This window comes from Pristiophorus japonicus, chromosome 7 (assembly GCF_044704955.1).
Source record: "Pristiophorus japonicus isolate sPriJap1 chromosome 7, sPriJap1.hap1, whole genome shotgun sequence".
NCBI lineage: Eukaryota > Metazoa > Chordata > Chondrichthyes > Pristiophoridae > Pristiophorus > Pristiophorus japonicus.
This window is the reverse complement of record NC_091983.1, coordinates 112,017,952-112,030,712: the sequence shown is the minus strand read 5'-3', so window position 1 is coordinate 112,030,712 and position 12,761 is coordinate 112,017,952. Positions and strand designations below refer to the sequence as shown.

Below are 12,761 nucleotides of genomic sequence, written 5' to 3'. Positions count from 1 at the left end.
ATATTATCTGAATGATGACCGATTAGAAAAAGGGGAGGTGCAACGAGACCTGGGTGTCATGGTTCATCAGTCATTGAAAGTTGGCATGCAGGTACAATCGGCGGTGAAGAAGGCAAATGGTATGTTGGCCTTCATAGCTAGGGGATTTGAGTATAGGAGCAGGGAGGTCTTACTGCAGTTGTACAGGGCCTTAGTGAGGCCTCACCTGGAATATTGTGTTCAGTTTTGGTCTCCTAATCTGAGGAAGGACGTTCTTGCGATTGAGGGTGTGCAGCGAAGGTTCACCAGACTGATTCCAGGGATGGCTGGACTGTCATTTGAGGAGAGACTGGATCAACTGGGCCTTTATTCACTGGAGTTTAGAAGGATGAGAGGGAATTTCATAGAAACGTATAAGATTCTGACGGGAGTGGACAGGTTAGATGCGGAAAAATGTTCCCGACGTTGGGGAAGTCCAGAACCAGGGGACATAGTCTTAGGATTAAGGGTAGGCCATTTAGGACTGAGATGAGGAGAAACCTCTTCACTCAGAGAGTTGTTAACCTGTGGAATTCCCTGCCGCAGAGAGTTGTTGATGCCAGTTCATTGGATATATTCAAGAGGGAGTTAGATAGGCTAAGGGGATCAAGCAGTATGGAGAGAAAGCAGGAAAGGGGTACTGAGGGAATGATCAGCCATGATCTTATTGAATGGTGGTGCAGGCTCGAAGGGCCAAATGGCCTACTCCTGCACCTATTTTCTATGTTTCTATGTTTCTATGTTTCCATATGGTATAAACATACTTTATTGCATGAAATGATAAGTAGCATCACAGTTGGTTTGAATGATGCTACAATGAAAAGTCACATCTTATCGACCTAGATAATGTTTCACATAAATATTTTCCCCATTTTCCAAAGCAATAACCCATGCATCTTGCTGAATGACAGATGCTGAGTATAGAAAAGTCCAACTAAAGTATGAAACATTAGCTGTGATAATATATATATATATATATATATATATACATCTTTTTTTTGGTCGGCTAACTGCCAATTGTGCCCCCGGGTTTGGCTGGCCATCAACAGCAGCCTGGCCCGGTTGAAACCTAATAAAAGTATTGCAGAGCTCACAGCGGCTCTCCCCTTTAAGTGAAGGGAAGAGACGGGGTGAAGTGCCAGCGTGATGATGTCACCAACGCTACGCTGATGACTGACAGCGGCGCACTCTACGCCCGCCCCCACTTCCGCCCCCATTATGACCGACTTACACCTTGCTCGAAAAAAAAAGACAAAGAGCTGAATTTCATGCAAGATGCCACCGCATCCACCACGGAGGTGAAAACACAGGATAAACAGTAGGTGCGACCCGTTTCCGACGGGGGTGAAGTTCGGCCCCCTGGTCTCTTGGCCAAGGAATGCGCTCAATTAGAACTAAAGGCCTGGGCTTTCCATTTGGCACCATGCAAATTGAAGTAGGCAGGACTTCTGTGTGTCCCTGAAATGCCCTTGGTGCCAACCAGCTGCCATTCATAAGAATTTTTAGGAATAGACCATGAGGTCACACATACCCATCCCTTTTTTTCGGAATAAATTCCACCTAATGGTCTTATCATTTTATATGTCTTGTCTGCAAAAATTCACTAATTACCTCATAAATTCATTTATATTGTCCGTTTCATGTCATAATAGAATAGAATGTTACAATTCAGAAACAAACCATTTGATCCATTCTGACCTGTGCCAATATTTTCTCCACATGAGCTACTTAATCTAATCTCACTCTCCTTATTGGTTCCCATACCATTTAATTTTTTTTCAAGCAATTATCTAATTCATTTTTATAAGAATTTATGGACTCTTCTTCAACACGGTTGGTGACGTGGAATTCCACATTGTAACCACCCTCCATCTAAAGGATTGTTTTCAAACCTACCCTTCAATTCTTTTTTATTTTAGTCATCCTGCAGTCTTTCACAATCTTTGTCATAATTTGCAATGCCCCCTATTTGGTAAATTTCAATATTGTACTCTCAATTCCTGAAACTACCTTTTATCCTTATTCTTTGCTGTTTGCCCTCCAGCTTTCTCTGTGGCTACATTTCCTGAATTCCATGCGTCATTATCTTTGCCGGAAGTCTCTTACATAAGAATATAAGAAATAGGAGCAGGAGTCGGCCATATGGGCCCTCGCGCCTACTCCGCCATTTAATAAGATCATGGTTGATCTAAGAAAAGGATGTGGCGGAGGTGCGGTGAGTGATCAAGACGGAGGAGCGATGAGGGTTCGTGGCTGAGATTCGGTGGGTGATCGTGGCAGAAGTCCGGCGAATGTTTGGTGCGGAGGTATGGCGGGAGATCGTGGCGGAGGTGCGGCGAGTGTTTTGTGGTGGAGGAGCTCTGAGAGATCATGGCGGAGATGCAGCGAATATTTGTGGCGGAGGAGTGCGAGAGATCGTGGTGGAGGTGTGGCAAATGAGGATACGGGGCCCAGAAGAGCCGAGGGCCCAGGGCCAGCACGGGCCAGCCTACACTGCATAGGTCCATGGAAGCAGGTCTACAGTTGTCCTGGTTAACCCTTGCCACAGGATAAAGGCCGAGCTCTGTCAAGTCCGTGTGGTCGCTGATGTGCAACAGTCACCACACGTTAAAAAAATCCACTCACAGGCATCTTCCACCCCTTCAATTGGACTGGACCATCAGGTCCTTGATTGAAACATCTGTGAACTCATGTGGAAGCAAGTCATCCTCATTCGAGGGACCGCCTGTGATGTGATGGTGGCGCTGGAATTTGGGTTGGAACCAAATCCAGCCAGGATACTGTTCTGTATAAGAAATGCCGTAAATTCTGGTCAGGGAGTGGCATGTCCTCTGTCCACATTCCCCCCACTTCCATGTCAAGGAAATGTATCTTGGGGAACTCTTGGGTTGCCCTGGGAATTCTTTCCATTACACCCTTGAAAGCCCTAAATGGAGAGTGACCATGAGTTCCATTGGGGCCCTTGGAAACTGTCAGGACTAAGGTAATTGACCCTGGAAGGGATTTATTATCTTTAATTAAAAGACATTTGGTTCCCGGGGAAGATTGCATGCCTGTAATGCAGCCAGCCTGATTTTCAACCCTTTTAAAATAATGGACAGAAAACCAGGCAGGGTCCGTCACAGGTACGCGAAGCTCCCTGATTTTCCTCTATGCACTCTGGACAGGCGATTCAATATACTCAAACACTAAGGAGAGAAATCTGCCTACATTCTTATTATTTGATGCATCTGAAAATGGCTGTTGACACAAAATGTGGAAGTGATATTTCTACATATATTTCCTCAGAATTAATCTATAATTAGGACTGAGTATTAATTTAGAAATAACAAAGTTGAGTAAAAAGTCCCTAGATTTCACCAATCTTCAAGAAAATATTTTTCCTGGATTTATCCCTTTCCTGCTTATAAATTTTAGGGGATTTCCAATATTTTCAATAGGATTTCACAACTGTTTCAGGTTGTTTTGTTCGGAATGAAATCATATTCCAAATGTACCATGTGAGTCAAACTGCAGTGATTCTGTATCGTACACATTAGGTGCATTTACACTCTTAGTTTAGTGTCAGTACAAAGTGATTTTTGATTTCAAGGTATCTCACTTTCCCTTGCTCTGGTGTCAGATTAGCCCCTCACTGCAGATCTCGGTTGCATTTGCACGATAAGTGCAGTTACACTACAATTACAGTGCAAATGACCTCAAACTATAGTGTGCCTGCACTGTGTAACTCAACTACATCGATTTTGAACTTATCACTAAATTACAGTGAGGTCACACCATTTAAGGCAGAAATAGACAGTTTCTTAAATGATAAGGGGATAAGAGGTTATGGGGAGCGGGTGGGAAGTGGAGTTGTGTCCATGATCAGCTCAGCCATGATCTTATTAAATGGCGGAGCAGGCTCGAGGGGCCGTATGGCCTACTCCTGTTTCTATTTCTTATGTTCTTGTGAGACTCCAACTGAAGTGATATGAAATTTCATTTGACTTTATTGAAATTGAACTAAACTTGATGTAATTATTCCAGAAACCTGTGGAACACATTCCCAGTACCTGAGATCCATGTACCCCACCAAAACATTTCCTAACCACTACACAATTGTCACGGTAAGTTTTGTTTTTAAGCCACAATTACTTTCTATTAACTTTCTGTAGAATGTGCTGCTTCAGAAATGAAAGGGCAAGGACTACCATAAAGGCACAGCCAGTTAGTCCATGGACCCTACACTCTGTTATCATCAAAGATTGAAATCAGTACTGTAGATATTGTGAATAATATGAAAGCAAAAACTGTCATCATATGGCTTTAAATACTCCTCAATAAAACATTTTTCTTGGATTTATCTCTTCCCTGCTTATAAATTTTAGGGAATATCCAATATTTTCTATTGGATTCACAGCTGGTTCAGGTTAGTTTGGATGATAAAAGTTAGAAACAGACACCGTATTGTGCAAGATCACAGAGGAGAACTGGACAGTGTTTCTGTGGGAGTTACTGCATTCTCACAATGACTCCAGAGAATTTTTATCATCCCAAGAGCAGAAAAGCAGCAGGAAATGAATGACTTACACTCTCTTTTTTCATGTACTTTCTTAAGATTGTTTATCATCTGTAAGAAAGTGTGGCATTTTAAGTAATGCTAGAAGCAAGCTTCTTTTTTATATACTGATAGATTTCTATCATGGCACGTGATTGAAAATGCTCATTGCAGCATTCAAAATGACTGTTTATTTTCCGTTACATTTAACATAAAACTCTTTGGATTTAAAGGGAACATTACCAGAGTAGGGAAGTATTTCACTCTTAGGATCAGTTTTATAATGTATACTTTGGTGTGGATCCATGCACACCAAGATTGTATTTGGTGAAATCATAGACGTGCTCCCTATGATTTCCCCATATGCTCCCTTGGTGGGCAAGGGACTGTATTTTTGTAAAATGTACCCTTAAAAATGATGGAGAATGTCTCCCCCCAAGAGACTGTTATTTACCTAGACCCAAAATGTTCTCAATGTGGTCAATAAAGGAGGACGGAAGAAGACAAGTGGGGGTGGAAAATCAGGCTGGAGGTGTAAACACTGGATCTCAGCCCTGAAGAGCTTTCCTGACAGAGCCTGGGGCAGGCAATAGTTCCATAGAAAACCCATAATGTTAGAAGAATGTTGAGCTAACAAAATGGCTACCTCCACTAGAATTAATGCTGTTCCCACCTCTTTTGCACCAAGTGACCTGGAGACCGGCAAGTTACTGGCATTCAGGCCCATGTATTTATGCAAGTGGATAAGGTCATGGCCTGGAAGACCCCTGAAAATATTCAGAGCACAATATTTAATCATCTCTCTTCGAAAGGGAGCTGATTAACAGTTATCAATAGCCTTGGAACTCAGGTCCTCTGGCTGCTCACCATCGCACCTTTTAAATGCCATATCTTTCTCCCAACACCCAAGCATGTTCCCAAGTTGCACTTACACTGTGGCGAGCGCCTGCCAAAAATATTGATCCATCCTCAGCTCAGATTACATTTGAACCCATTTCTAGCCTTGGATTTGGCTACCTGTAACAATGAAATAAACTCTCACCCCCATCCCACCGATTATCTAGTTGATGTTATCCATTTCTTCTGTATACTTACTCTTTGCTGTCAGGATAAGGTAGTAATTGTAATAGTAAATGATGAATTTAATTCATCTGGAGTTAAATACAATGTACTTTTATTTTTAGGGACTGTACTCAGAAACACATGGTATAGTTGACAACAACATGTATGATGTTAAATTAAACAAGAACTTCTCTCTGTCTGGTGATGAAAAGAACAATCCAATTTGGTGGGGTGGACAGCCAGTGAGTATAGTATATAATACTTCGGTTTTGTATAATTAGACCAGTCCCGGCTATCTGAAGATTTATGTATGGGCAATGTTATAACAATGCCTCTGTCTGAACTAGGATTGTGCTGTCTATGTACATTCATTGTTTGTTATATATCAACGGTAAAATGCTATAAAGTACAAAATGTACCAATAAAAACAGATAATGCTGGAAATACACAGCAGGTCAGTCAGCATCTATAAACATAAATGACAGGTTATGACATTTTGGATGTATACCCTTCATTAGAATCAACGTTTTCTTTACAGATGTTGACTAATCTGCTGTGTCTTTACACTTTTTATTTTGGTATTTATTTCAGGTTTCTTGCATTTGCAGTTTTTCCTTTTTATTTTATCATTGAATGTAAAGCTTTGCATGTGGATGAAGGACTACTTTCAGTAGATTTGCTAAGGGCAGCTAGCATTTTTTTAAGTGCTAATTTCAGAACTTAATTTTCCTGGCAATATAGCTGAAAAAATCAGGGTGATATGAAACTGTACATAAAAAAGAATACAGCAGATGAGGCACTGGGTTATATGGTAGGCTGATACACTGGCCATTTAGCTCTAGGGCCTCGGTAAGAATTTATCTAGACTATTTGGAGAAACATTCCTTCTTTCTGTACATGAGGTAAATTTGGGTGGTCTCAATATTTCCTAGTTGACTTCAGCCCACAGCAACCAGGCAAAAGAAAGACTTACACCTGACTTGGGGTGTTTGGTCTGAAACTGAGAGGTAGGTTTTCAGAATTAGTGCTCCTGGCAGAGAGCCTCACATGATGGGGCTGCTAATTTGGAACATTTATCACTGGGTGCCTAAAATGGTGCTAATTTACCGCATTAGCATCCCTTACTTTGATAAACACAAACTTCGTGCCATCAGAACCCGCTCCCACCAAATGAAATAAGAAAACCCAACCAGAAATCGCCTATGAATTGTTGAATGAATGTCCTTACAAGGCCTTTAAACATGTTTCCATATGCAGCTCAGTGACTAGGAACCCTGGACATTCATTTATATGGTGTGATTTGGAAGTCATGTGGATCGAGTGTAAAGGCTGGAAAAAGAGGCAGGAGGCATTTTATTTTATTCATTCATGGGATGTGGGCATTGCTGGCAAGGCCAGCATTTATTGCCCATCCCTAATTACCCTTGAGAAGGTGGTGGTGAGCCACCTTCTTGAACCGTTGCTGTCTTTGTGGTGAAAGTACTCCCACAGTGCTGTTAGGAAGGGAGTTCCGGGATTTTGACCCAGCGACAATGAAGGAACGGCGATATATTTCCAAGTCAGGATGATGTGTGACTTGGAGAGGAACTTGGAGGTGGTGGTGTTCCCATGCACCTATGCATGATAATGTCATTCTTGCATCATTGGAATGTTATAATAAAGCCCCAGCTTGTTTCGAATGTGAACCTCCTCCGCCACTTCCTGACTCACTGAAATACGCATCATACGCGAAAGGTACAGACGTTATGGGTCTCTTCTATTGGCATGCCATAACAGCCTATGAACCGCCGCACAAGACAAAACATGTCTCAACCCTAACTTTAGAACAACACTGCTGCATCAATGTGGGGAACTGTTTTCACAGAGTCTGGGTTAGCAAAGAGCTAGTGCAGAACTGTATTATCTGCTGTAATGGTGCCTGCTGCAATCATAGACCATAGGGCTAGCATAGCCTGTGGTCGTGCTGGGCAGCTGCAACCTCAAGCCTGTCTCCAGTTCCATCTAGGCATGCAGCAATGTGGATTTTTGGGGATGATGCATAGAATGGTACAGTGTATTATGCATCTTGATCTATGAATAATTATGCAAAAGAGTTGGCCCAGAAAATGTAAGTGCTTTTAGCACAGTACCATTCTGGCAAGATTAACATCAGTTCTGAACCATTTAGAGCTGGTTTATATCAATAGATAAAATTCAGCTCTGTTGTTGAGACAGATTAAAGGGAGCTTTACTCTGTTATTTGCTATGCTGTGTCTGACCTGGGCGTGCTTGAAGCTGACAAAGGCAGCAGAAAATGCTCCATAAGCCACACAGGTGAAAAGGCAATGTTCCATGGAACTGCACCATTGAGTTCTTCCATCTTAACAATTTTGATATGAATTAACTGATTACATAAACATGTATTAAATATGCTTTTGTTCTTACCATAGCTGTGGCTGACTGCTATGTATCAGGGTTTGAAAGCAGGTACCTTCTTCTGGCCTGGATCTGAGGTTAAAATAAATGGAACATACCCAAACAAATATGTGAAGTTCAATCAGTAAGTATTGCAGCATATGTAAATAATGTGGACAATAATGAAGCAATTTGCTTGTGAAATTGTGAAATGAGCATGGCTGTGCAATGATACAATGAATGAATATTTAAAATCTAGAAAATCTATTTTCTATGCAAAAGCCAATGCAGTGAGTTTTTATTTCTGTTGCTATATAAAGATTGATGTTGCGGAATTAGTAATTGCCAGAGAGTGAGAATTATCATAACCGTCATATCTGCTCCATCCTTCTGTCCACAACATGGTGCAGATATAGACAGGGATTAATTTGGACATGTAATTGTAGTTTTAAGTGTCAGCTTGACTTAGTGATTGCAGTCTTGACTCGAAGTCAGATGGTTCCGGATTCAAACCCCGCTCTACACTTAGGGATAGAAATTGGTATGCCTCCGGCAAACCTGCACAGGCATTGATCCCACAGCCAAATTCGTGGGACCGATGTTTTAGGCAAGCGAGGGTGGATGTGTAAAACCACTGTTAGCAACATTGAATATATAACTTAGGGGCCTATTGTCTGTGAAAGGACCTGTTTAAGTAATTACTGACGTATGAATGGGACAGATGTCGGGCCTCATAATTCTTCAGTCGCCTTCACGGCCGCCAATCAAAGTTAAATATCTAAATATCTTCTTTTTTTTAAACATCATCCTAAGGAGCCAGAAGGAGCAGGAGTGCTCCCTGACTTTACAGGAGCCACGATCAACCCACCCGTATCCCTCTCCAACATCCCCCTCCCCCCACCCCCACAACCAGAACTTACTTGAGGGCCACTACCAGCAAGGCAGGCAGTCTGAGGTTGACGTCTCCTGTCGGCCGAGCTGCCTGTGGAGGTACATATAGCGCTGGCAACTTGCCCTAATTATTCAGATGAGGCCCGAGGACCAATTTCTATTGATCGTCAAGCCTCTTGCCTCAGACAAGCATTGCCTTTGCAACGCTGAGTCTGCACATTTTTACCCCAAGACCTATACTGACACTTTCCTCATTGTTCCTCCATTGTTCAGTTGGACAATCCTCACTTGAGTCTGCTCTTACCTACCTGATCATAGCCAGAGCTCTCCAGCAATGGTCCTCTACCAGCCCTCTGTACTGCCCAAGGTTCTATCCTTGACTCCCTCCTCTTCCTCATCTATGTGCTGCCCCTTTGATGATATCATCTGCAGATATGGGGTCAGCTTCCACATGTAAGCAGCTGGCACCCAGCTCTCCCTCTCCATCACCTGTCAGCCCCTCCTCTGCCTCTGTGCTCTCATATTGCTTACCTGACAGTCAGTCTTGGATGAGTCGCAATTCCCGCTGGCCTTTACAAATTGACTCCACTTATTGCCCAGAAACACAGTTAGCACTCTCTCTACTGTGGACAGTAACCACCAAAATAGCTGCTGCACCTCCATATCTTCACTATATGTATATAGAAATATTGATATATATAAGATGGATTTGAAAAGTAAGTTTTTTGAAAAGGATGGAAGATTTCAAGTGACTGGTAAATTGCTGCTGAGTGTCGAAAGCAAATTCCAGGCAATTGTTATTTATTGGACTGGTTTAATTCATCTATTCGCATCAAAATGATATTACACTTGAAACTGTGCTGTGATAGATCAATAACAGACACACTTGTATGAAATTATTTTATCTGCTACTGTAATAAAGATGCTAACCTGGTCTCTTTAAATAGGTTAACATTCTTGTTAAAATAGTGGACAGTGGAATTTAATTTAAAAATGAATTCATGTTTTTGATGAAGGTAAGATGAACAGATTGGTTGTAAATGAATCTTGACAAAATGACATCACATGTGAACAGCAGAACGTTTTCATAATGCAATAATGTGTTTCGCTGTGAATGACCTTGCACACCAGTGTTTGCAAATTTAAAAAGGTTTGCCACTTTTTTATAAAGGCACAAGCTTGACAGAAGCTAGTTGACAATAGTACTCAATGTATCATAACATCAACAATATAAGCAAGTATTCATCCTCTTTGCAGTCTCTCACTTATCCATGCAACTGTTTATCTAATCCAGAGCCATTCCACATGAAGAAAGAGTATTCACCATCTTGAAATGGCTAAGCTTACCTGCTTCGGAGAGGTAATCATTCTTGTTTTGGTCAGTCTTATCATTACTCATTAGTAATTTATCTGTTTGTATGTATTATTAATAATTTTTAAAATTGTGTTGGTCCATCAGATTTCTGTCTATTATGAGCAGTCTCATTAGTCAGATTTGTGTGCTCCACTCTTGGCCTCTATGCCTCATTCCCTGGGTTCTGTGTCCTACTCATGACCTCTGTGCACCACTCCTTGACATCTGTAGCCACATTCCACAGTCAACAGGCTTCTCCCCTTGTCCTCTAAGCCTACTCCTTAGCCTCTGTGTCAAATGTTTCACCTCTGCATCCTTTCCCAACTCTTGTACCATGCACCCTGACCTTCTGTTCAACTTTCCCTCCCAACCTTGACATCAAAGCAGCATTTGACCAAGTGTGGCATCAAGGAGCCTAGTGAAACTGAAGTCAAGGCAAATCAGGGGGAAAACTCTCCACTGGCTTGAGTCATACATTGACCAAAGGAAGATGGTTGTGGTGATTGGAGGCCAATCATCTCTGCCCCAGGACATGGCTGCAGGAGTTCCTCAGGACAATGTCCTAGGCCTAACCATTTTCAGCTGGTTCATCATTGACCTTCACTCCAACATAAGGTCAGAAATGGAGATATTTGCCGATGACTGCACAGTATTCAGTTCCATTCACAACTCCTCAGATAATGAAGCAGTCTGTGCCCACATGCAGCAAGACCTGGATGATATTCAGGCTGAGGCTGATAAATGGCAAGTAACATTCCCGCAACACAAGTGCCAGGCAATGATGATCTCCAACAAGAGAGAGTCTAACCACTGCCCCATGACATTCAATACCATCATCGAACCTCTCCCACCATCAACATCCTGGGGGTCATCATTGACCAGAAACTTAACTGGACCAGCCACATAAGTACTATGGCTACAAGGTCAGAGGGTGAGTATCTCATCTCCTGACTCCCCAAAGCCTTTCCACCATCTACAATGCATATGTCAGGAGTGTGATGGAATGCTCTCCACTTGCCTGGATGAGTGCAGCTCCAATAATACTCAAGAAGCTCAACACCATCCAGGACATAGCAGGCACCCCATCCACCACCTTCAACATTCACTCCCTCTACCCCCGGCCCAAAGTGACTGCAGTGTGTACCATCTACAAGATGCACTAAAGCCAAGGCTTCTTTGGCAACACCTCCCAAACCCACGACCTCTACCATTTAGAAGGACAAGGGCCACAGGCTCAAGGGAACACCATCACCTCCAAGTTCCCCTCCAAGTCACACACCATCCTGACTTGGAAATGTAACACCATTCCTTCATCGTTGCTCAGTCAAAATCCTGGAAATCCCTCTCTAACAGCATTGTGGGAGTTCCTTCACCATACGGAATGCAGTGGTTCAAGAAAGCAGCTCACTACCACCTTCTCAAGGACAATTTGAGATGGGCGATAACTGCTGGCCTTGCCAGTGACACCCATATCCCAGGAATTAGTAATAATAAAAAAAAGATCTGCTGCATTCCAGCCTCGCTGCTACCTCCCCAGACGAGGTTTCCCATTCCTTCCTGGCCTCAGGTCCCAGGCTTCCCACCCTTTCCCAGGACCCAACTTCAAACTCTAAATTCCTATTTCTGCCTATGTATCAAGGAAGGGATGAGATCATTTCTGCAGCTGTCAGAAGTTTTGTGCCCCAAATTTGGCTTAATATCTCCACAGGTGATGAAAGGAAAAGGAGAAAGTGAGAGACATATAGAAAGAAAGAGTGAAGGGAGAAACATAGAGCGAGAAAGAGAGGGAAAGTATGAGTGGCATACAGAAAGAGCCATAGAAAGGAAGGGAGAAATGTGTGAGCGCAGCTTAGGAAGAATGGAAGCTATATAGAAGAGAGAGGAGACAGAGAGAAGGAAAGACTAACAGAAATGGTCAGAGATAGATAAAGATTCAGAGATGACAATGAGAGGAAACATGAAAGAGGGAGAGAGGCACACACCAATAGAGATAGGGAGATAGAAAGAATTCGAGAATAGGAGACAAGCAGAGAGATAGCCACAGGAAGAGCGGAACACACCTGTGAACAATGCCACTAGTAATCAACTAGGTTTACCAAAATTACCATTCCAATTAGCAATGAATGTTGGTTGAAAATCTCACTGTTATACAATGTGTTTGATTTTGTCAAATCAGGCCAAACTTTTACACCCTGTATTTCGAAGAACCAGACCATGCTGGCCATTCATTTGGACCTGTTAGTGGCGGAGTAAGTTAATGATTTATATCTTTAATTAAATCTTTAAAATAGTAATAATCATCCATTTTTGGAAAATGCTTACTTAGCTTACACTTATTTTTCTTGGATCTATACTTATCTTGTGTACTCAACATTATTGTTTTAAACTATTCCAGTTCTGTCAATTATTGTCTTTCATTAAAGGTGATCCATTAATGCTGTTTAATTCATGCCGTTGAAATTCGCCATCTTAAAATCGTATATTTTGACTTGGTCCATACTGCTG

At 42.1% G+C, this 12,761-nt stretch overlaps 1 protein-coding gene across 1 annotated transcript in view; it reads left to right on the top strand.

Annotated features, from left to right (window-relative positions):
• Positions 1–12,761, top strand: part of LOC139266612 (ectonucleotide pyrophosphatase/phosphodiesterase family member 3-like) — a 179,129-nt gene that overhangs the window by 41,607 nt on the left and 124,761 nt on the right. Inside the window, exons 7-11 of the mRNA XM_070884205.1 lie at positions 4,045–4,124; positions 5,740–5,859; positions 8,047–8,156; positions 10,197–10,262; positions 12,433–12,505. Of these exons, the coding sequence (XP_070740306.1) occupies positions 4,045–4,124; positions 5,740–5,859; positions 8,047–8,156; positions 10,197–10,262; positions 12,433–12,505 (449 nt within the window). The remainder of the gene's footprint in view (positions 1–4,044; positions 4,125–5,739; positions 5,860–8,046; positions 8,157–10,196; positions 10,263–12,432; positions 12,506–12,761) is intronic.